We start from the raw sequence: 25,276 nt of genomic DNA, 5'->3' as shown, positions 1-25,276 counted from the left end.
CTAAACAATTATCCAGTGCGGCTATATGAATGGAGCTAAGACAAAAAACGGGGATGTCATTTTGTTGAGATTGTACTATAGGCCCCCAATTGGGCAGGTCGTGACTGAAATGAGAGTGGGTGAGAACTTTGGAAACAGCAATCATAGTTCTTTTAGTTTTAAAATAGTTATGGATTAGAAAAGGGCTGATCCACAGGTTCAAAATTGATGAAATTAGAAAGTTGATCACATTAAGTTATTTCTAGGCACAGGGCATCTGGAAAGTGGGAAGCTTTTAAAAGTGTGATATAAGAGTACAAGGCATTTATATTCCCATCAATGTGAAGAACAAAGCAGGTAGGAATAGGGAACCCTGGATGACAAGAGAAATTAAGGTTCTGGTCGGGGTCAGGTATAAGCAGCTGGGATCAAGTGTAGCCCTGGAGAAGTACAGGGGATTGAGGAGTATACTTTAGAAGGTAACTAGGAGGACAAAATGGGGCATGAGATAGCGCTGGCACATAAGATTAAGGAGAATCCAAAGATATTTTATGAATATAAGGTAAAGTGGGTAACTAGAGAGAATAGTGCCCCTCAGATCCCAAAATGTTTTTTTATGTGTAGAGCCACAGGAGATGGGCAAGGTCTTCAATAAATATTTCTCTTCTGTTTTTGTTACCATTTAGAGAAACATGAAGACTTTGGGTGCCACAGTGGTGCAGCTGGCTACCTCACAGCCAGAGACCCTGGTTCAATCCTGACCTCCGGTGCTGTCTGCGTGTGTATCCTCCAAGTGCTCCAGTTCCCTCCTAATAGGCTGCAGAACTTTTAGTTTTATAATATATGGTTATGGCTACTGGAATGTGCTGATAAGATAATAGTATAATTACGATGTCTGTCCTTTGTTTCGATGAGTGGGACCACGAGGAACTGTGGGAATGCAATCTATCATCCCTCTAGCTGCTGTTCACTCCCACCTGGCTTCACAATAAATAAGTCTTGCTTTATTTCATTTGTGTCTGGTTGTCTGTGGAAGGTAAAACAAACTTTAACATTTGGCGTAGTCGGCAGGATATCACTGGAAACTATCTCTGAAGACTGAGTAAGAGACTACGGTCTGACCGGGACCTCGAGGGAGTAAAAGTGCACTATCTGATCCTTTGAATCTGAACTCCCGAACAAATTGCCGGGAACACCGTGGTCCCTTGTCTGAGGTTGATCTGGTTCCCTGCCGAGATCCTTTTACAGACAATGTAAGGTAAGATATTTTCGATTGGTCAGGTTTGTTTGGTCATTTTCATTTGGTATTTGCGATTGGTCGTTTTCCTTTGGATAGTTCATTTGGATATTTCGTTTTGAAATTTTGTGTGGATAGTTTTTTGAATATTTCATTTGGATAGTTTTGTTTGGTTATTTTCGTTTGGTTAAGTGATTTTTGTTTGGTTAAGAGATTTTCGTTTGGTCAGGACATTTATGATTGGTCAGGATATTATAATGTGCAGCCTGTGGAAAGTGCAGTCTGTGGGAATGGCCCATGTGGGTAGAGATTGCAGACTACGTGAAGTCTGTGGAGTTTAATTGGCTAGAGCAGTCCGCGTGCGGCCTGTCATAAATGGTGGAGCTCCGGTACCGCATATGTGTTATATGGATCCGAGAAAACTGAGAAAACTGATCAGGCAAAAATATTTTTTTTTAAAAGAGAATATAAACAATTGGTAATGAGAAAATGGAAACCTAAGCAAAATATCCCCGGGAATCCCTTGTCTAGCATGGCGACCCTGTTTATAGAGGAGGGGGATGAGGAACAAATTCGGGGGGGATGAGGAACAAAGTTGGGAACAGTGTATACCATCTCCCCCATATGCCTTGGCCACCAGTCACTAGCAGCAGGAGCTACCCCACTAAGATCCCGTAGGGAGGGGGGCTCCAGCACCCCATCAGGGAAGGTCACCCCAGAAGAAAGTGATACTGATAGCGACTCGGAAACTGAAAAGGAAAATGAGAAAGTAGAAGGGAAAGGGCTGAGGCAAAAGAGGAAGGAGGAGCAGTAATTGAATCCAATAGTGAGAGAGTTAAACAAGCATAAACAACACAGAGCACCAGAGACAGGATATAAATCAAAGAAGACTGAAAAGGGAAAAAGCATGATGCCGAGTAGGTGGCTCTCGAGGCACTGTACCCTGACAACCCCGAAAGAATCGAGGTTATGTTCACAGCCCTGACTCAATGCCTGAAACGACCTATTGAAATGGGCAAAGTAATTGAATGCAGACCCTTACCCAAGGAATCAGTGCATGATTTCTGGGAGAGAATTTTACGACAGCGTATCACACTTATGCAGGAGACGAGAACTTTAACCACAACCTACAGAGTGCACAGTTTAAAACAATCTTGAAACAACTTCAGACCCGAAGGCTGCCCCACGGCTCAGCGGTGATACAGTGTGCTGATGACCTTCTGTTTGCAAGTACAGAGATAAGGAGAATGCTGAGGACACCGATGAGCTACTTAAAGCCTTCCACCACTGGGGTTATATTCTACCCAAACAAAAGGTAGTTCAGGGGTGAGGTCCCAAAGTCAGTCCCGAGCAAGTCCTTCATCAGAGCGAGGAGAGACGACCCAAAAAACAATCGAATCTCCGGCAAGGTAAGAGACTGAAAAAAAAGTTTCACCTACCCCCTCCCCCACATAAAACAAACTAGAGAACCTGTACACAAACTTTTAAAACACATTAAAAATAACAAAAAAAAGACGAAAATGCAGACAGACTGTTGATGAGGCTGCCAATCGTACGGCGCCCCTGATGTTAACAAAGAATAATCTAATGGACACTACTATTGATTACCACCCCAACAAGTCCATGGCAGATTCCATTTTCCTCGCCCCACACTCATCTCTTGAACATCCGGATAACAGGACACTGACATTCGTCTCGTATTCATGGACTAAAACTTTGTCTTCAACACCATAATTCTAACAACACACATTCCCAAACTACCAAACTCATTTCCAAACTCCTGGGGACCTAGGACTCAGTACACCCCTCTCTAACTGGATCCATAGGCTGCAACCAGTAAGGACAGTCAATACATCCTCAAATAGAATCAGAAACTGACACCCCAGAAGGCTGCGTTCACGGCCCCCTTACTATACTCGCCATATACTCACGACTGTGTGGCCAAATTTTGTTTGAACTCCATTACCAAGTTTGGAAATTACACCACCATAATCACCCATATCTCAGGCAATGATGAGACAGAGAACAGGAAGGAGTAGAGAGCTTAGGAACATGATGTCTCTGTGAATGTCAGCAAAATTCAAATAGACAACGACTTCAGGAGGCGGGGTGGGGTACATGCCCCACACTACCTCAATGGAGCAAAACCGGAGAAAGTAGAGAACTTCAAGTTTCTGGGCATAATTATCACCAACAATTTGGCCTGGTCCAAACACTGTTGCTAGGGCCAAAAAAGCACATCGTCCTCCCCTTATTCAGAAGTCAAAGGAAATTTGGCATGTCTCAAGTGATTCTTACCAATTTCTATAAATGCACCATAGAAAGCATCCTGAAAGCATCCTGAAAGCATCGTCTGAAGAAGGGTTTCGACCCGAAACGTTGCCTATTTCCTTCGCTCCATAGATGCTGCTGCACCCGCTGAGTTTCTCCAGCTTTTTTGTGTAACCCTGAAAGCATCACTACTTGGTTTGACAACTGCTCTGTCCAAGACTATAGTTCCAGTACATCACACAGACCAGTCTACCCCCCATTGACTCATTTACACTTCACGTTACCTCAGGAAAGAACATGAATAATGAGCACTCACACCTCCATTCACAATCAATCACAATCACAATAATACTTTATTAGCCATGTATGTGTTTGCACCATATGAGGAATTTTATTTTCCCAAGTCAGTCATACAAATAAAAAGCAACGGAACACACAAAACACATTTTAACATAAAAATCCATCACAGTGACTCCTCCACATACCTCACTGTGATGGAAGGCGAAAAAAAGTTAAATCTCTTCCCTTTGCTCTCCCGCAGTCGGGGGCCTCGAGCAATCTGTTGACAGAATGATCTTGACTCTCGTAGCTGGCGGTGGGCCCTCCGCGTCAAGGCGATCAGCTCCTGCATCGGGGGGATGTCAGCTCCCCCGCGCTGGATGATCAAACCCCGCGTCAGGGCTGGTCGAACCTTCCGCAACATTGGAGCTCCTGAGACAAGTCCACGGCCCGCAGTGGGCCCAAGGTCTGTCCGAGGAGGCCTCCAACTCCATCGATGGTAGTCCGCAGAATGACCGGAGAATGCGCCTCGAAAATTAATCGCATCTCAGACAAGGTAAGAAACTGAAAAAAAAAGTGTTTTCCGTCCCCTCCCCTTCCTCCTACATAAAACAAACTGGAGAACATTTACACAAACTTTTAACACACACTAAAAATTTTAAAAAAGACAAAAAAACAACCAGACTGTTGGCGGGGCTGCCAATCGTGTGGCACCCCTGGTGGTAAATAAGATATTGTCCTCTTCTCCCCTTTCATGCCAGGCAAAAGATAGAAAAGATTGAAAGCATATATCATCAGATTTAAGGACAGCTTCTTCCCTGCTGTTATCAGCGTCTTGAAGACAAACTAAGGGATGCATTCCCAAACCCGTTGACCATGTTGTGGACCTTACATATTTTTTTAAAATCTGCATTATCTCTGTAGCTGTAATAATATGTTATATGTTCTGTTTCCTTTTTCTTTGTACTAATTGTTGTACTCATGGATGGTTTTGATTGTAATCATGCAGGGATGTCTTCATCAGGATAACATGCAAAACAAAGTTGTTCAATGTATCTCGGTAGGCATGATAATAATACCAATACCAATTTGCTTGCACCATCCTTTCAGTATTGTGAATGCTTCCTAGATATGTATACTCTTTAAAGTTCTGCATATATTTCCTTTTATCCTTTTAAGACGTCAAGTGAAACTTAGAACATTAATCCATTTTAGGATTGTCAACTCTGGTTGAATTAATTCCTGCAATTTACTGCAAATTCATAAGCCCTGTGCCCTTTACCCCTGCCATTGATTGACTGATAGATCTATCATGGTAGCTCAATATCTTATTACCTAATTTTAACATAAATGGGATATTCATTAGAACATTCCTTGAGGAAGAATGTACTCAGGATTACAACATTCAGTCTTTTAAACCTATTCCATCATTCAATTAAGTTATGGGTAATTTGTACCAATCTATAAATCATAACATCATAACATCTGTTATGCTTCTCATCACCAGGATGCTTTTTGCAGCCAGGTAAACAATCTAATTATTTTTATAGCTAGTAAATGAGAGGATTCCAAATAAAAACCAAAGAACATTTTAGTGCCCTTAGAATCTGTTGCCCCATTACAGAAGGATATGGGGGCTTTGGAGTGGATGCAGAAGAGGTTTATCACAATGCTGACTGGATTAGGGGGTATTAGCTAGAAAGAGAGGTTGGACAAACTTAGATTGTTTTGTCTAAAATGCCAGAAGGGTCTGTCCCACTTGGGCGATTTTTCAGCGGATTGCCAGCAACTGTCAAGTTCGCGGCACTCGCTGAGAAACCGGGAACTGGAACGGTGACGGTGTCAGAGAGAGAGAGAGAGAGGCACACACACACAAACCCCCCCCCCCATGGGACCGCTGTCTGAAATTCACACGGTGCAAAGCCAAGATAATACAGACACACACTGCGATGAACAGGAAGGTTAAGATGACTGGCACAGTGTACGGTAAGTCCTTTAAAAAAAGGGGGGTGGAGGGAGAAGAGTGGAAAGAAGGGGGAGAGAAGGGGGAGAGAAGGGGAGAGAAGGGGGAGAGAAGGGGGAGAGACACTTTTTAGAAGCCAGAAACTTTTAATAAGCCAGAGATACACAGCTGTGAAGTTTAGCGGGCATTTAACATTACCGGTCGGTTCTCCTTGGTTCTGAAAACTCGTGCTTACTTTTTTTTCCCCCAATGAGCCAATGAAAATGCCCGGTCAGCAAAGGCGATTAACTAAAACTACCCACAACTAACTCGACTACCTATAACTACATGGCGACCCCACTACAACTGCACCTACGACTACAAAAGTATCGATTTTCTCCAGGGCGACTAATTTTTGGTTGCAGAAAATGTTTCAACATGTTGAAAACATTTGTGGCAACCATACTGAGGCCGCGACCAGTTCCCAGAATGCAGGAACTCTTAGCGACCATGAACTCACCAGGAACCACCAACGAACATGTGGCAACCATGTGGCGAGCGCAGTCTCCTGCACTCGCCTAAAAAGTCGCCTAAGTGGGACAGGCCCGAGAGGTTGAGGGGAGACCTGATAAAAATGTATAACATTCTGAGAGATATAGATAATGCCCCTGTCCCATTTAGGAAACCTGAACGGAAACCTCTGGTGACCTTGTGCCCCACCCAAAGCTTCCATGAGTCGCCAGAGGTTTTGGTCACTTGCCAGGAAAGCCTCGAACGTGAGCTGCATCTATTGACCAAAGATCCTACAGGATCTTTGCTACCGACCACACACACACACACACACACACACACACACGCACACACGCACACACGCACACACACACACAAACACATTGCGAAGGTGGGGGCCAGGGACAGCGGAGGTGCGCTGTCTGCGCGATGAAGAGGAACGTAAACGGCTGCCACAGAGCATGGTAAGTCCTTTAGAGAGCGAGGGAGGGAGGGAGGGAGGGAGGGGAGAGAAGGGGGAGAGAGAGAAGGGGGGAGAGAGAGGAGGGAGAGAAGGGGGGAGAGAAGGGTGGGAGAGAAGGGGGGAGAGAAGGGGGGAGAAAGGAGAGAGAAAGGGGAGAGAAGGAGTGGAGACAGTTTTAGAATCAGGTTCAGATTCAGATTCAACTTTAATTGTCATTGTCAGTGTACAGTACAGAGACAACGAAATGCAGTTAGCATCACCCTGGAGAGCGACATAGGATATGATTTCAATAAATAAATCTATTTACATGCATACAGTCATAGTGTTTTTCCTGTGGGAGGAGTGTCCGGGGGGGATGATTGGCAGTCACCGAGGTACAGTGTTGACTAGTGTGACAGCCGCAGGGAAGAAGCTGTTCCTGGACCTGCTGGTCCGGCAACGGAGAGACCTGTAGCGCCTCCCGGATGGTAGGAGGGTAAACAGTCCATGGTTGGGGTGAGAGCAGTCCTTAGCGATGCTGAGGGCCCTTCGCAGACAACGCTTGCTTTGGACAGACTCAATGGAGGGGAGCGAGGAACCAGTGATGCGTTGGGCAATTTTCACCACCCTCTGCAGTGCTTTCCGGTCGGAGACAGAGCAGTTGCCATGCCATACTGTGATACAGTTGGTAAGGATGCTCTCGATGGTGCAGCGGTAGAAGTTCACCAGAATCTGAGGAGACAGATGGGCCTTCTTCAGTCTCCTCAGGAAGAAGAGATGCTGGTGAGCCTTCTTGACCAGAGTTGAGGTATTGTGGGTCCAAGAGAGGTCATCGGAGATGTTGACCCCCAGGAACCTGAAGCTGGAAACACGTTCCACCTCCGTCCCGTTGATGTGGATGGGGGTGTGCGTGCCGCCCCTAGACTTCCTGAAGTCTACAATTTTAAGAAGATTAATAAAGTTAGCGGGCATTTTACCTTCCGGCCGATCTTCTAGGTCCTGAAAACCAATGCTGAAAACTCCAATGAGCCAATCAAAATGGCCGGTCAGCGAAGGAGATTGCCTTTGGCTGCCTGTAAGTAAATAGCGACCCAACTCCACTGGCTTCGACTAAACGGCAACCGATTTTTAGTCGAGGCCGGTTTTGATTTTGTTGAAATAATCGCAGGAACATAGAAGAAGCCTTGACTACGTGGAAACCACTTTCGGCCATTAGGGAGAGTGACCAAAACCTCCGGTAACCTCACGGAAACCTTGGGTGGGGCGCAAGGTCACCAGAGGTTTCCGTTCAGGTTTCCTAAGTGGGACAGGGGCATAAGGTCGAGGGCCGGGACCTTTTAACCAGATTGGAAATGTAAAATAATAAAAGGCATAGCTTTAAGGTGAGCGGGGCAAAATTTAAAGGAGATGTGCGAAATAATTTTTTTTTAATATTGTGTGAGGTATGTACCCGAAAAGCACTGCTGGTGGTGGAGGCAGGTACAATAGTGGTGTTTAGGAGCCTTCTAGATTGGCAGGGAATGTAGGGACACGGATCATGTGCAAGCAAATGAATTAGTTTATCGTTGCATTATGTTCAGCACAGACATTGTGGGTCAAATGGCTTGTTTCTGTGGTGTAATGTTCAATGTCTTCTGAATGTACTCCAGAATAGATCATCATGGTGTTCTGGAGATTCATTTTCATTTACTGCTGAATCCACACCAATTCTAAAATCTCAGCAGCGTCAACTTAACCTGGAGTATTTTCAGTTTATATTTTGATTGAAAGGAATAGGTTAATTCCCAATGTTTCTCCAATGATCAAGATAAAATAAGACACCAGAGACTACAGACGTTTTAATGGCTTTCCTCCATATTTGCAAACATTCCTTATTCTTAGTGAGATAACAACTATCGTGCACATAACCACTGTGGATTCCCTGTGGAGTACTAATAAATCTATTTAATACATTATTCATTTAGAGGTAGACATAAAACCAAATATGAAGAAGGGGGTGCAAGAGTAAAATTCAGCTAAAAGATAATAAGACGGACTAATCTTTTTGCAAATGCTTTTAAAGGCAAAACTGATATTATTTTCTGCACAGATGCTGGGTTTGTGTTGCTTGCGAAAATTATGGGTGCTGTAAGTACAGTAGCCAATGAATTTTCAGCGTAGAGGCGGGATTTCCTGCAAAGCTCGTTGTTGGTGAGCTGGAGAACGTAACGAAATAAAAGAAGGAAGAGGATTGCAGGAAAAGGGACGTTGATGGCTGTCACATCGCCAATGAGAACAACCCTTTGCCACTCAATTAAATAACTCAAAAAAGGTTACAATATATAAAAAAATAATAAATAAATAAGTAAAAGCGCCCCCAACTGTTTTCACAAATTCCGATGCCCTGGAGTGGGAGAGAGTCAGTGAATGAATGAATGCGAGATTGAAGGGTAAGATTTTCATGTTAACAAGAGTTTGATTTTTGTAGCTGGTTGGTTTTTTTTTTAAAGTCTGTGTTTAAGCTAAAACTGTTGCAGTTTGGATCTTTATGCACTTTATGGGGTGGGAGAGGGCGAGGCAGCAGAGCGTTGGTGAAGCTGGGAACGATCTTACCTTCGGCCGCACGGCTCTGCCTTCAAACCAGCGGGGGCCTCGGGAAGGAGAGAGGGAGAGAGGGGCCGGCGGTCGGTCGGTCGGTCGGTCGGTCGGTCGGTCGGTCGGCTTGAGCCGCCGGGCGGATGGAGGGGGGGGGGAGTTGGGGCGACGGTGCCGGTGCCGCCTCCACCTCGCGCGGTTTCCCTGGCGCTGGACCGCGGTGGAGGCGCGAGTTCCGGCTGCAGGCTGCAGGTTTCGCCCGGGCCCGGCCCGGCCCTGCCCGCGTAACAGCGCAGGTTTGTGGAGCCGCTTCCCGCACACAGACAACCGGCCCGGCCCGGCCCGGCCCTGCCCGCGTAACAGCGCAGGTTTGTGGAGCCGCTTCCCGCACAGACAACCGGCCCGGCCCGGCCCGGCTCGGCCGCTTGATATTTTAACCGCGCGTCGCCCTGGAGATTTTTTCTCTCTCGCGTTTTTACTTTTGAGAAAAAGCTGCGGAAAGATTCGGCGGCCCAGCCACGGGCTTGGAGCGGGGTTTGCGGCCTTGTTGGGGCCCAGGCCCAGGCCCAGGCCGCGGGGTGGGGTGGGTGGGGCGCGGCGCCGCCGCTTCCAGCCCCGCTGCTGTCTGGCCTCCGCCATTCCGTCGGCTTCTTGCTGCCCGAGGCCTGGCGGCGGTGGCAGATTTTGTTTCCCCACCGAGCGAGCCGTGAGTTTGAAGCAAAGTGGGCGAAGTTATGTTAAACAAGTACCGAACTCCCCGTGGCCAGGCCAGGCCATAAGCAATGTTGTAGGGTTGCTCCCCAACCCCTTTGAAGATCATCCGCTTGGGTTCATGCGTTTGCTTTCTTTCTGCTGTGCTTGAAAAAACACTTTGACTTTCATTCTAAAGGGCTTTTGTACCCAACACAAGAAGTGTCGCCAGCAAGCATAATTTTGTGGTGACCGATGACCTACAGTGCCCTCCATAATGTTTGGGACAAAGGCCCATCATTTATTTATTTGCCTCTGTACTCCACAATTTGAGATTTGTAATAGAAAAAAAATCACATGTGGTTGAAGTGCACATTGTCAGATTTTAATAAAGGCCATTTTTATACCTTTTGGGTTCACCATGCAAAAATTATAGCTGTGTTTATACATAGTCCCCCCACCCATCCCATTGCAGGGCACCATAATGTTTGGGACACAGCAATGCCATATAAATGAAAGTAGTCATGTTTAATATTTTGTTGCATATGCTTTGCATGGTGTCTTCTCTGGTGATGCTCTGCCAGGCCTGTATTGCAGCCATCTTTAGCTTATGCTTGTTTTAGTGGCTAGTCCCCTTTAGTTTTCTCTTCAGCTTATAAAAGGCATGCTCAATTGGGTTCAGACAAAACCATATAACAATTACAGCACGGAAACAAGCCATCTCGACCCTTCTAGTCCGTGCCGAACACTTATTCTCCCCTAGTCCCATCTACCTGCACTCAGACCATAACCTTCCATTCCTTTCCCGTCCATATACCTATCCAATTTATTTTTAAATGATAAAATCGAACCTGCCTCCACCACTTCCACTGGAAGCTCATTCCACACAGCTACCACTCTTTGAGTAAAGAAGTTCCCCCTCATGTTACCCATAAACTTTTGTCCCTTAATTCTCAAATCATGTCCTCTTGTTTGAATCTTCCCTATTCTCAATGGAAAAAGCTTATCCATGTCAACTCCGTCTATCCCTCTCATAATGTTAAAGACCTCTATCAAGTCCCCCCTTAACCTTCCGTGCTCCAAAGAATAAAGACCTATCTTGTTCAACCTTTTTCTGTAACTTAGGTGCTGAAACCCAGGCAACATTCTAGTAAATCTCCTCTGTACTCTCTCTATTTGTTGACATCTTTCCTATAATTTGGCAACCAAAATTGTACACCATACTCCAGAATTGGCCTCACTAATGCCTTGTACAATTTTAACATTACATCCCAACTTCTCTACTCAATGCTCTGATTTATAAAGGCCAGCACACCAAAAGCTTTCTTTACCACCCTATCTACATGAGATTCCACCTTCAGGGACTATGCACAGTTATTCCTAGATCCCTCTGTTCAACTGCATTCCTCAATTCGCTACCATTTACCATGTACGTCCTATTTTGATTTGGCTTGCCAAGATGTAGCACCTCACATTTATCAGCATTAAACTCCATCTGCCATCTTTCAGCCCACTCTTCCAAATGGCCTAAATCTCTCTGTAGACTTTGAAAATCTACTTCATTATCCACAACACCACCGTTACAATTCGCATACCGTCCGAACAGATCCACGGACGATCCGGTCTCCCAGGTATTGCACACCACTCTCATCTTGACAGCCAGAATGGGGGCTACGTGAGGATGCTGTTCATAGACTCCAGTTCAGCCTTCAACACGATAGCCCCCACCAGACTGGCCGAGAAGCAACTGGGATTAGGGCTCAACAACCCCCTGTGTGCCTGGGTCCTGGACTTTCTCACCTCCAGGCCCCAGGTAGGCAAGATGGGAGGGAATACATCGAAGTCCCTCACCCTGAGCACAGGATCCCCCCAGGGTTGCGTCCTCAGCCCCCTATTGTACTCCCTGTACACACATGACTGTGTGGCTAGGTTCAGCTCCAACTCGATAATCAAGTTTGCTGATGACACTGGTGGTGGGCCTGATCTCAGACAACGATGAGAAGGCCTACTGGGAGGAGGTGGCTGATCTGGCACTCTGGTGTCAGGACAACAGCCTCCTCTTGAACATCAAAAAAACTAAGGAACTGATCGTGGACTTTAGGAGGGCACATCATCCGAGGACATACACATCATTGAGGATAAATGGGGATACTGTGGATAGGGTGAGCTGTTTTAAATACCTGGGAGTCCACATCTCTGAGGATATGACATGGACATCACACGCTGCAGCACTCGTGAGTAAGGCAAGGCAGCGCCTTTACCACCTCAGGCAATTGAGGAAATTCAGAGCGTCTCCGAGGATCCTCCAGTGCTTCTACTCAGCGGCTGTGGAAAACATCTTGTCCGGAAATATTACAATCTGGTTTGGGAATTGCTCTGCCCAGGACAAGAAGGCTCTGCAGAGAGTAGTGCGTTCAGCCGAACGCACTTTGGGAACTTCACTCGCCCCTCTGCAGGAACTATACATCAGGAGGTGCAACTCCAGAGCCAATAGGATCATGGGGGACCCCTTCCACCCCAGCAACGGACTGTTCCAGCTGCTACGGTCAGACAAACGCCTCCGTTGCCATGCTGTGAGAACGGAGAGGCTGAGAAGGAGTTTCTTCCCAGAGGCCATTAGGACTGTAAACTCCCATCTCACCAGGGACTAACTTTACTGTACCACTCTACTGTTTTTTGGGTTTTTTAAAATTGCTGTTTTTTTCACTTTTTCCTTCCGCCCACAATATTTAATATGTAAAAGAATATGGGATTTCTGTTCCATTCTGTTTGCAATTTGTTTGGTTCTTTGTTTTTTTTTTGCACAAAGTCCGCGAGCATTGCCACTTTATTTCACTGCACATCTCGTATGTCTATGTGACGAATAAACTTGACTTAACGATCTTAGTATCATCTGCATACTTACTAATCCAATTTACCACACCATTAATATATATGACAAACAATTGATCATTGATGTATATGACAAACAACAGTGGACCCAACACAGGTCCCTGAGGCACCCCACTAGTCACCGGCCTCCAACCTGATAAACAGTTATCCACCATTACTCTCTGGTATCGCCCATTCAGCCACTGTTGAATCAATCTTGCTACTCCACTATTAATACCCAACAATTGAACCTTCTTAACCAACCTTCAGGTGATCAGGTGATTGACTTGGCCACTCAAGAATTTACCATCTTTTAGCTTTGAAAAACTCCTTTGTTGCTTTAGCAGTATGTTTGGGATTATTGTCTTGCTGTAGAATGAACCACCAGCCAATGAGTTTTGAGGCGTTTGTTTGAACTTGAGCAGATAGGATGTTTCTATACACTTCAGAATTCATTATGCTACTACCATCGGAAGTTGTGTCATCAATGAAGATAATTCTTCAAATCCAGTGTTAAAACGCATTTGTACTCCCTGGCTTTTGACCATGCCTGAGGCTTTGCTTCTGTTTGTGGTGTTTTTGATGTTTCTTTATTTTACATGTCTTTTCGTACTATTTCTTTTGATTGTTATTTTTGGTGTGTATTAACTTTTTTGTCAATGATTAGTGATGTACAGCACTTTGTTGCAGCTATGTTTGTTTTTAAAGTGCTCTATAAATAAAATTATTATTATTATTATAAGTGAGCCAGTACCTTCAGCAGTTATGCCCACGCAATAACACCCCCACCACCGTGTTTCACAGATGAGGTGGTATGCTTTGGATCTTGGGCAGTTTCCGTCTCTCCTCCATACTTTGTTCTTGCCATCACTCTGATGTAGGTTAATCTTTGTCATCTGTCCACAAGACCCTTTTCCAGAATTGTGGTTGCTCTTTTAAGTACTTCTTGGCAAACTGTAACCCGGCCATCCTATTTTTGCGGCTAACCAGTGGTTTGCATCTGGCAGTGTAGCCTCTGTATTTCTGTTCATGAAGTCTTCTGCGGACAGTGGTCATTGACAAATCCACACCTGACTCTTGAAGATTGTTTCTGATCAGTCGGACAGGCGTTTGGGGATTTTTCTTTATTATAGAGAGAGTTATTTTGTCATCAGCTGTGGAGGCCTTCCGTGGCCTGCCAGTCCCTTTGTGATTAGTAAGCTCACCAGTGCTCTCTTTCTTCTTAATGATGTTCCAAACAGTTGATTTTGGTAAGCCGAAGGTTTGGCTAATGTCTCTAACAGTTTGGCTTTGTTGACTTTCATTGACACAACTTTGATCCTCATGTTGATATACAGCAATAAAAGATTCCAAAGGTGATAGAAAGACTGGAGGAAAGAATAGGTGCAGAGAGCTCTCTTATACCTGCATTAAGGAGGCAATTAAACACACCTGAGCAATTACAAACACCTGTGAAGCCATATGTCTCAAACATTATGGTGCCCCGAAATGGGGGGACTATGTATAACAGCTGTAATTTCAACACAGTGAAACCAAAATGTATAAAACATGGCCTTTATTAAAATCTGGCAATGTGCAGTTTAGCCACATGTGATTTTTTTTCTATTACAAATCTCAAATTGTGGAGTACAGAGGCATATAAATAAATGATGGGTCTTTGTCCCAAATATTATGGAGGGCACTGTTACTGCCCTACGTCGGGGGAAAAAATAGTCTGAGAAAAAAGGTAATGGAAAATGTTGCAGTGTGTAACGTAATACATGCAAGTCTGCGAAAAGGATTGATGCAATGTGCTGATGGAACAGCTGAAGGAATTGTGTTGTATGACAGCCTTCATTCATTTTTATTGCCATTTTCACTGCATTGTGGTTCCTTTTTACGGTTACACATGTCGATACCAGAATGGTCTAAAATCGCGAAATGAATTTCTAAATTATATATTGATGTCTCTGCTGTTTTATTCAATAAATATATCTGAGCTTAAATTTCAAAAGTGTTGGTCATAAATTTTTTTTGAGTTTATACTTCTTTGATTACTTAAGCTTTCATGATATTGATGGATTAATAGTGGAATTGGAAATTATGTCATCCTTTTTGTTAAATCGTTCCGAAGTCTACTTAATTTGTTTAGTAAAATGCGTTCTATTTGGGGAACTAAATATGAAGTTTGACACGAAAGCTGGAGTAACTGAGCGGGACTGGTAGCATCTCTGGAGAGAAGAAATATATAATACTTTATTTTCACGTGATTAGGCACAGTAAAATCCTTTGCTTGCATACACAATGGATCTTGATCACCTAGTTAAGTTGGCCTTGGAATGGCTAATAGAGTTTAATTCAGAAGTGAGGTGTTGCATTTTGGGAAGTTAAACTAGAGCGGGATCTTCACAGTGAACAGTAGGACCCTGGAGAATGTTGTAGGGCAAAGGAAACTAGGGGTACAAGTAAATAGTTACCTAAATGTGGCATCGCAGATAGATAGGGTGGTGATGAAGGCTTTCGACGTGCTGTCCTTCATGAGTCAGAGAATTTAGTATAGAAATTGGGAAGTTGTATTACAGTTGTACAAAATGTCAGTGAGATCATGGAGTATTGTCCCACAGTTCACAATGATGTATCCCTCACCGTCTCTAGCTAACAAACAGGCTAACTGGGAACCTCCTTGCCTGAAGTCATCTGCCTCGATTTGTTCTGTTTTTTTCTCACAACCAGTTCCCCTCCCCACTACAATCAGTCTGAAGAAGGGTGCCGACTTGAAACATCACCTATCCATTTTCTTCAGAGATGCTTCCTGACCCTCTGAGTTACTCTAACATTTTGTGTCTATCTTGAGTATTGTGTTCAGTTTTATTCATCCAGCTATAGGGTGGATGTCATCAAGCTGGACAGACTGCAAAGATTTATGAGAATGTTAGATTAAGTGGAACCTGTTGGGTCCCAGTTACACGGGAGGCCTGGTCCCTCAACGCAACCCATTCCCCAATGCAATATTCCACCACTCGCCCGTTCCCCCAATGCAACCCATTCCCCCAACCCAATATTCCACCACTCACCCATAGCCCCTAACTGCGCTGGGGCGGCTCATTTCCCCTCATCCCCAGCATATGTGGGCGGGAAGGTGTAGGAGGGACAGAGGCTGGTGTAGGGGAGGGGGGTGTATGACGAGGGTGGGTGGGGGGGGGGGTGTGTATGTGGGCGGAAGGGGTGTGAGGGAGGGGGGGGGGTAAGGAGGGGTTGTGGGGGGAGGGAGGCTGTGGGGGGGGGGGAGAGAGCTCAGCGAAAAGACGGGGAAGAACCATGGGGTAAAGGGGGGGTATCACAGGGATGGGGGGGGTAGGAGCCCGCGAGGGGGACCAGAGGGGAAGGGGCTGGAGCTGGCGGTGCGATGGGGACTCACAGTGGTAGCTGGTCGCTGATTGTTCTCCTCCGCCGTAATCAGAGTTTCCGCTTTCCGTTTGGCGACATCTCCGACTCCGCGCGGGAACGGTGATTGAGCTGGCGAAAAATCGTAGCGCTGTCGCGTCCTTTCATAGCAAAAGGATTTGAGTATAGGAGCAGGGAGGTTCTACTGCAGTTGTACAGGGTCTTGGTGAGACCACACCTGGAGTATTGCGTACAGTTTTGGTCTCCTAATCTGAGGAAAGACATTCTTGCCATAGAGGGAGTACAGAGAAGGTTCACCAGACTGATTCCTAGGATGTCAGGACTTTCGTATGAAGAAAGACTGGATAGACTTGGCTTGTACTCGCTAGAGTTTAGAAGATTGAGGGGGGATCTTATAGAAACTTACAAAATTCTAAGGGGTTGGACAGGCTAGATGCAGGAGGATTGTTCCCGATGTTGGGGAAGTCCAGAACAAGGGGTCACAGTTTAAGGATAAGGGGGAAATCTTTTAGGATCGAGATGAGGAAAACATTTTTCACACAGAGAGTGGTGAACCTCTGGAATTCTCTGCCACAGAAGGTAGTTGAGGCCAGTTCATTGGCTATATTTAAGAGGGAGTTAGATATGGCCCTTGTGGCTAAAAGGATCAGGGGGTATGGAGAGAAGGCAGGTACAGGATACCAAGTTGGATGATCAGCCATGATCATATTGAATGGCGGTGCAGGCTCGAAGGGCTAAATGGCCTACTCCACCTATTTTCTATGTTTCTATGTACCGTTTTTGTGCAAATAAAAAAAAACGCGCAAACTGGAAGATAATGATCAGAATTGTAGTTATATATAGACAGATAGATAGCCAAGACTCAAGGGTCTGAGTTATAGGGCGAGATTGGGCAGGCTAGGACTTTATTCCTTGGAGCGCAGGAGGTTGAGGGGTGCTCTTACAGAGTTGATAAAATCATGAGGTGAATAGATGGGATGACTGCACAAGGTTTTTTTTTGTCTAGGATGAGGACTCCAGAACTAGAAGGCATACATTTAAAGTGACAGAAAAGATTTAATGAAAACTTGAGGGGCACTTTTTCACAGAGGAAGAGGATGAGGCAGGTACAATAACAACATTTAAAAGACGTATGGATAGGAAAGGTTGAGGGATATGGGCAAAACATCGGTAAAAGGAACTAGCTTAGATGCCGTGTCATGGTCGGCATTGAAGTGTTGGCAAAGGGGTCTGTTTCCATGCTCAACGACTCTATATAGTCTTTGGTAATCATTTTGTTCTAATGGAGCAGTAGTGATGGGAGGTGTGAGGGGCTCTTATTGCTGCTAACTCCGCATCATGCTAACATTTATCAGGTGTGACTTCAAATTACTTTTGTCCATTGCCCATCCCTCTGGGGTTGCTCCTACTAAGTTCTGCTCATATGTTTTGGATTATATTTCTAAGATGTATGGCAATTCCATTTCCTGGTATAAATGCGACTGCACGTTGTGTGTGCTGGAACCTATCCTTCATCCTGTGTATAACCCAAGCACTTGCATACCAATAACACCAAACTGCAGCTTACCTTTTAACTCATCACCTTGTTTACTACTTTTGTTAGATTGCTTATGATATCAAATTGAATTTGGTTATCTAATTGAATTTGGTTCTCTACTAACTAACAGTTTTAGTTGAGTCTTTCAGCTGGATAATGGAAAATTTGACAGCGTCTCACATTTCCTTGCTATTCCCTCTTTACTCAACGTCTCAATATGAAGCATTCATACCCTTTGTTTACTGATAGTAAAACATCTTTTGCCTGTTCTTCCCCACCCTCGCCTCCATCTCATCTGATATTAGTCTCTTGTGCATCTTTATCAGTTCCAAATTTGAATGCTCCTGTCTTCGAGAATTCCCTAATGCAGTCACCTAAACTGCATTTTCCATTATCACAACCAATTTGATAGTTTTACTGTTCATGTCATATTCAACTTTCCCACTGTACTTTTCAGACCAAAATTGGATCTGATCTGTGTGTCACTTAAAATGCTTATTCTCTTAGTTCATTCAATAGCCTCTCATGTGCCTCTTGCTGCAACATTCCGCAATAGTGCTGACGTTACTTTCAGCAATTCTTTGCTTTCCACCCAGTCTGATCAGACCCTATGAGCACCATATTTCCTAATAATAATAATAATAATATATTTTATTGTCATTGCTCATAAGCACAACGAGATTTGGTATGCAGCTTCTAACCGATGTCATCCTGTATGCCTCCTGTAAAACCTATGCTTCTAAGTAAATGGTTCTATATAATATTGTCACTTGTTCTGAACTGCAGTGTTAACGTTCAGCATTGCTCATTTAAAAAGCCCCTTGGTACCAGTATATTTAGTATGTGGTATTTGAATAATTTACCATTTGTTCTGGTCTTGATTTGCAGTTGCATGCATCAGAATCAGAACCTAATGGGTTGGAGCCCTAACCTGATATTTAAGTGCATCATTTAGCCTGGCAATCCAACAAAATCTAGTATTGTTTGGATGGAATGCTAAACTTATTTACTTTCTTTTCGGGGGCAGAGTCTATCTCTCATGTTCTTAAAACAAAAGTCACCTTTTTCATTTGTTGATGATAATGGTTAATTATTAATTGGACTTCTGTTTAGACCGAAGTATCATAGTTCTAAAGTATTTTCTTGTAACCAATGAATATATAAGGCACCATATAAAACAGTTTTTTAAAGCTATAAATTGCTGTGATTTTTTAAAGAAAATATATGAGTGGAAATAGAGGGCTTTCTTAGTGACCATAAAGCTGACAAATTTGTTGATAAATTTCATGCATTTATACAAGCTGAATATATCTTGTTTGGAATATGCTTGTATAGGTTGTTACAACAGTTGCTTTACTTGTAGATTTGAGACACACCAATGATTACCACTCAAATATCAATTGCATATCAGCCATTTCCCAAAAGCACAGATGATATTTTCTTGGGGTGGTGTGGTCAGTGGTAGTGATGGCATCTATCAGCATTTTTGGTAATGTTGGGGATTCGTGGAGCAAAGTAATATAACATCCATTTATTTCACTGCAGGAAGTAGACTTCCTGTCAGTGGAGTTACTGAGTGAAGAAAAGGAACAAAGCAATTTGCTTTACTTGTTCCTTGATGCATGTAATTTGTTTTTCTGGTGTTCATTTGGGTTTACTTTAATTTCACGTGATTTACTTGTCTCTGAATGAGTATCCATAGTTCTACTGCCAGATGAACTACAAGAGAGAAATGTTAAACTGGACATATTTAAATGGCATTTGACGTTTTGCTTGGCACAATTTAATCTGTTACATTGAATTGATGTACCTAATCTGCGAGGATCTGAATTCAGTGCAGAGATGTAACTTTTCACTTCCATATTAGAAGGTTGCTGTTTCCAGTTCAGGATTCTTGAAGGAAATTGCCTATGTTTTTTTTATTAATGACTATTTCAGAAAGGAATCCTCCATTCAACAAATCTTGGTTTCTAATAAATTCAAAAATAGATTGAATTGTTAAAAATTTTTACTGGAAGCTTGCTGCTGATTTATTTTTATTTTTCTTCAAATCTTCCCCTTTTTAAGATGAATTTAACTTGAAATGAAAATTGACAGACAGCTGTTAATTTGACAGGTGTTAATTTAAAAGCTTGATATTAAAAGAGTATATTCTTTATTTGTTCAATTTTGCTGAATATTTCACGTTTATTAAATGTTAACAGCAGGCTGGAACCATCAAAAAAGACACTGCTTTCCCAAACAATTGCTAGGATACTGTAATGACGAGTTGTTTTCATTCCATATACATCTTCGAGAAAATATCAATGCTGTAGTCGTGAAAACCTTAAAATCTGCTTCAATCTTTCACTGTTTTACAAACATTTTATTGTTTGCTCCCATTGCGTGGAATTCTGTTAGCAAATGTATAATTTTACAAATTCCATGGAAACATCAAAAGAGCCCTTGGGCTGTGGTAGTAATCGGGAATAGAATAGATTATAATAATTTCTATAATCTGCTTCAAAGCCTGCTAAAGGAAGAACAAAACATCTAAAATCACAGCCCTCATGTCTTATGCATATATTTTTGTCAACAACATTATTTTTCTGTTTTTACCCGAAAATGATTTGTGGGTAGTCTAGCTTGAAAGCACAGATGTTGGAATGCATAATGTAGGTAAAACGGTGCCATCTTCTATACTTTAGTTTCTGCAAAGGAAATGGACACATTAGACATGCAATTTGATAGTGTTAGTGTAAAATGGCACTTGCCACCTATTTTTACACAAACAGATTTCTTGTGACAAAACCAGTTGTATAATGATTGGTATGGAATGATTATTCAGTGGAGCAATATTGAGAACATAAAGAAAAATAAATAGTTAAATGCTTTCTGTTCTTGTGTATGTGTGAATATATTTCATTTTAGATCTTGATTCAGAACAGGCAGTGAGGTGTATTTCATACTTATTTGTTTTGTTAATTAAGTAATTGAATGTAGAGGGCAGAAGAGAGTTGTTCATTGTAAAATGGATAATTTGCTACTTAAAATGTTTTCAATTTTCCATTTTCCTTTTTCTTTAACAGAAATTCTTCAAGTTAAAAAGCAAAACTGGCATAGATGTCGACACCTACAGACCCCACAGGTGGGATGCCTCACCCTGGACCATCTCCAGGGCCAGGTCCATCTCCTGGACCAATTCTTGGCCCAAGTCCAGGACCAGGACCATCACCAGGCTCTGTACATAGTATGATGGGTCCAAGTCCAGGACCACCGAATGTAACTCATTCAATACCACCGCAAGCTCCAAGTGAGTTTCAGCAGGATAGCATGCACCAGATGCACAAGGTAAATGTCTCAAGAATATCAAAAATATTACTTATAAAATATGTAACATGTACTGCTTAAAATTTGTTGTGGTTTGTTTTAGTACGATAGATTGGACCTTTGTATTTCTAAAAACAATTTGATATAACTTTTATTGATTTTGACGGACCTGAGCATTTCTTTAAAAAACATCTTTTTTTGGATTTGCAGCATTTGTTTTCCTCATCTATTGTGCTTGATACTGGTTTTTTTGGTGTTTATTTGGTACAGCAAAATGCAACACAATACATGATTAAATCTGGTTATATCGCAGCTAGTACATTTAACGGTAAAATAAATCTTTCACATGGGTCTGGAGTTAATGATGTGTTGCACTGATTTTCCATTGTAAATTCTTTGCAATCAGCATTCAGATAATAGGAAATTAAAATGCAGATTATATTGAGCATTGAATCAAGTCTCTGATCTATCGAGCTTTTTAAATAAAAAATATCTTACAACAAATAACATTTAAGAAAAACCTGTTAAGGCATGGCCATTACTGATTATTAGTGGTAAATTCTGAGGTACTTCCAAAGAAAAATGGCAAAAATATTTAGCCTTGGCCTTAAAGTTGTAATGATATTTATGATGGAAATTGGAAAATAAACCTGCTGCAGATGGACTGATCCTGCACATGCAAAAAAATAAGTTGGGGGCAGTGTTAGCAAAGGCAATATTACACGTATATTAAAAAATCATTACTAAATGGAATAGGCAGACAGCTTACGTGATTCCTGTGAATAAAAGAGAGATGGAACAAATCCAGGGATTTGAGAGAGCAATCAGTTTAAAGTCAATGGTCAGTTATAAAACATAATTACTTTAAGAAAAACATCTAGAAACTGAAAATATAAAATAGCAGCACAGAATTCTAAAGAGAAGTCCAGGGTTACTGACTTTAGTGAATACTTTGAGATGGTAACCAAAGGGTTAAGTGAGGCTAATGCATCTACATTTTCTTAAGGCTTTTATGGTATAGCATAAGAGAGTTATGATGTAGGTCAAAATGCACAGAGAATGCAGCAAGTAGCAGAATGGATTTAAGCCGACTATGAAACGGGAAAACCTGAGTAGACTAGCAAATGTTCTGAAGTGGTATTGTATAATAGGATCACTATTATTGCCTGGAATTAAGATGGGTAAGAGGTGAATTTTATTGATTTATGCTAGATGGAGAAAAGCTACTTGCACTAGATGGGGAGTTTGGGAAAATAATCTAAAAAAATAGGTTTGTTTATTTTGTCCTGTCAGTGGGAATTGCTCCATTGGATGTAGGGTTTGAAACATTCTTCCTCAAATGACATTGAATGCATGTTAAATGATTATTAGCAGTATACTCTATTTCCAATGAAATGACAAAAATATTTAATAATTATTTAGCCTCGGCATTGGATTTTAGTATCTATTGGATTTCTTCAATTAAATTTATTAAGAGATACGAGAAAATATAGCTTAATGTCACAAATTAGCCACAATCTCATAAAATGCTGAAATGATTCAATGGGTACAATAAATTATTATTTTTATATTCACCGTTTACATTAGCCATGTGGATTCACAATTCAGAATTGTAATTTAAAAATTTGCAAGTGGCTCTTCATTGGTGAGTGTATAATCTGTGGTGATACAGGAGAGGCTTGTAACAAAATATAAGGAGTCTTTAATAGGCATGTTGAATTTCTATCCAATTGACAGACAATAAGGTAAGATGATAGATTTTAGTAGGGGAAAATTGTATTTTTCTTGAAAAGCAAAGAGGATAAGAGGGATTTGAGGAAATGGATAACACAATTATGCAGTCACGGTGGCACAGCGGTAGAGTTGCTGCCTTACAGAAAAATACAGCGGCAGAGATCCGGGTTCGATCCCGACTATGGGTGCTGTCTGAATGGAGTTTGTACGTTCTCCCCGTGATCTGCGTGGGTTTTCTCCGAGATCTTCGGTTTCCTCCCACACTCCAAAGACGTACAGTTTGTAGGTTAATTGGATTGATTAATTGGCTTGATAAAAATGTAAAAATTGTCCCAAGTTGGCGATATGCAGAGTACTGCCCTGCCGACTATAAAATTCTGAAGGTTCAGAAGGTTCACAAATGATTAATGCAGGTTCACACAATGAAAAGTTTAAATTTATCTTCAACAATTGCACCCTTTAGAGGTCAAGGTAATCATCAATAACAATTATATGTGAATTATGCAACTTTAATTAGTATTTGGATTGTGGGAATTTGAAGCTGTAAACAAGGAATTTCATGTATCTTAAACTGGAGAAAATCATTGATTAATAGTTTTAATTTTACAATTACCCAAATGGCATATTACTTCAAACATTGGCATTGATGATAGATATCAAATGCTGGAGTAACTCAGCGGGTCAGGCAGCATCTCTGGGGAAAAGGAACATGTGACGTTTCGGATCGGAACCCTTCTTCAGACTGAAGGATAGAGAAGTCCGAAACAAAACAGGGCAGGCAACAGATGAACTCTGGAAGGGTGGAGTCCATAATGGCCATATGTTGGCTGGGGAAGATGTGCTAACAACAGGGGATTTGAACAGTAGAATTAGTAGGGTGACTAGGATGGGGGGGGGGGGAGGGAGGGGGGGGGGGGGGGGGGGGGGGGGGGGGCAGGAATGCAGGAGTTATATGCCTTTAGAGAAATCAATGTTCATACTGCTGGATATACACAAAAAGCTGTAGTGCCTCAGCGATTCAGACAGCATCTTTGGAGAAAAGGTATAGGCGATGTTTCGGGTCGAGACCCTTCTACAGACTGAATCAGGGGAAAAGGAAACGAGAGATACAGACAGTGATATAGAGAGATATAGAACAAATGAACAAAATATATGCAAAAAAGTAACGGTGACAAAGGATAAAGGCCATTATTAGCTGTGATATAGGTGAAAATGAGTTACAGACAATGAGATACAACTGCTGGGTTGTACGTTGCCCAAGCAAAATAGGAGGTGCTGATCCTCCATTTTGTGCTGTGACTAAATATAAATTTAATATTTAATTTATTTAATAATATTTTCCTACTTCAAGGGTGAAATGGTGCAATGGGCCCATGTGTTGTCAATCAATAGAGCTCAAATCTTGGATCAGTTGATACCTCCAAATCATTTTCTTGTGGATATGTTACCTTTTTTAATAATTTGGAAAGGAATCTTGAAAGATTCAAAATATCTGATCAATGTAGTTATTGTTTTCACATATGTCGATTAAAATGTATAACCAGGTTAGCTAGGGAATTTAAAAAATTCAATTGGTTATGTTCAGATATTTGCTTAGATTAATTGTGGATATGTTTAATGACCCTCCTAAATCGAAAGGGGGATACTGTGCTTCTGCAAATTAATTGAAAAACAGGTCGATATTGATTTTTTTTTTTACATGTGGTGTGGTTCTATGTCCATCATTTGTTCTTGTATTTTCGGAAACTCGATAAATCACACCAAGAAAGTTCCCTGGTCATTTTCTTTCTTGGGGTATTCGTTTTCCAGTGATTTCTGTGAAATTTGCTTCAGTTGGATGTACGGCAGAGAAACAAAAAGTGTTGTACAGCTACAAATCTGAACACAAACAGAAATTGACCAACCTAATTCACGATTGCAAAGTTGGTAGGTGTGTGCCAAGCTTCTATATCCAGGATTGTTAAGCAAAGGTCTGCAACCGCATCACTAATGCCCAAGAGGATGGGCAGGTGCGGCTGTAAAAGGAAGGCGACTCAAAGAGAATCGGGAAAGTAAGAAGGATCCGATAAAGACAAGTGATGCCCTGAAGAAAAAATTGGAGACAGCAGAAGTTTCAATAAGGTCAAGCGACATGCTCCAATGCCTCATTGACATTGGTCGTATAGCTCGAAGACCTGTGAAAAAATAACTTCTAATTGCTGCGATGAAGACAAAACAATACATGTGGTCCTTACAATATAAAGTTTTCGACATGCGAGGACTGAGAAAAGTGTTACTCAGTGATGAGAGCTGTTTCCTGGTTCAGGCCCAACATAGCCTACATGTTCCGAGATCAGTTGGAGAGCCGGTGAGAAAATGTAGACCTGTTCATCAAATATCCTGAAAATATGATTTGGAGTTTCAGCTACTATGGTGTTTGTTTGCTGCACCCAGCTGACATGATGAGATCACCGCAATATATCGATGAATTGAAAAGAGTGGTGCCGGTGATTACGAAGACTATTCCAGGTGGATCTA

The 25,276-nt window shown here is 42.4% G+C and overlaps 1 protein-coding gene across 5 annotated transcripts in view; it reads left to right on the top strand.

Annotated features, from left to right (window-relative positions):
• The first annotated feature begins 8,848 nt into the window (after window positions 1-8,848).
• The window catches only part of smarca2 (SWI/SNF related, matrix associated, actin dependent regulator of chromatin, subfamily a, member 2), a 119,222-nt gene continuing 102,794 nt past the window's right edge, over window positions 8,849-25,276 (top strand). For 2 of the 5 annotated variants that reach the window (XM_055632813.1, XM_055632810.1), the window contains exons 1-2: window positions 8,850-9,089; window positions 20,785-21,046. In XM_055632813.1, the coding sequence (XP_055488788.1) occupies window positions 20,819-21,046 (228 nt within the window). In that variant the 5' untranslated portion in view covers window positions 8,850-9,089; window positions 20,785-20,818. Of the gene's footprint in view, window positions 9,090-9,398; window positions 9,603-20,784; window positions 21,047-25,276 lie in introns of those variants that run through there. The other 3 variants (XM_055632814.1, XM_055632812.1, XM_055632811.1) reach the window with 3 other exon arrangements.

The sequence above is a fragment of the Leucoraja erinacea genome, chromosome 3, assembly GCF_028641065.1.
Source record: "Leucoraja erinacea ecotype New England chromosome 3, Leri_hhj_1, whole genome shotgun sequence".
NCBI lineage: Eukaryota > Metazoa > Chordata > Chondrichthyes > Rajiformes > Rajidae > Leucoraja > Leucoraja erinaceus.
Note: the sequence above shows the minus strand (reverse complement) of the source record. Positions and strands in the feature narration are given on the sequence as shown.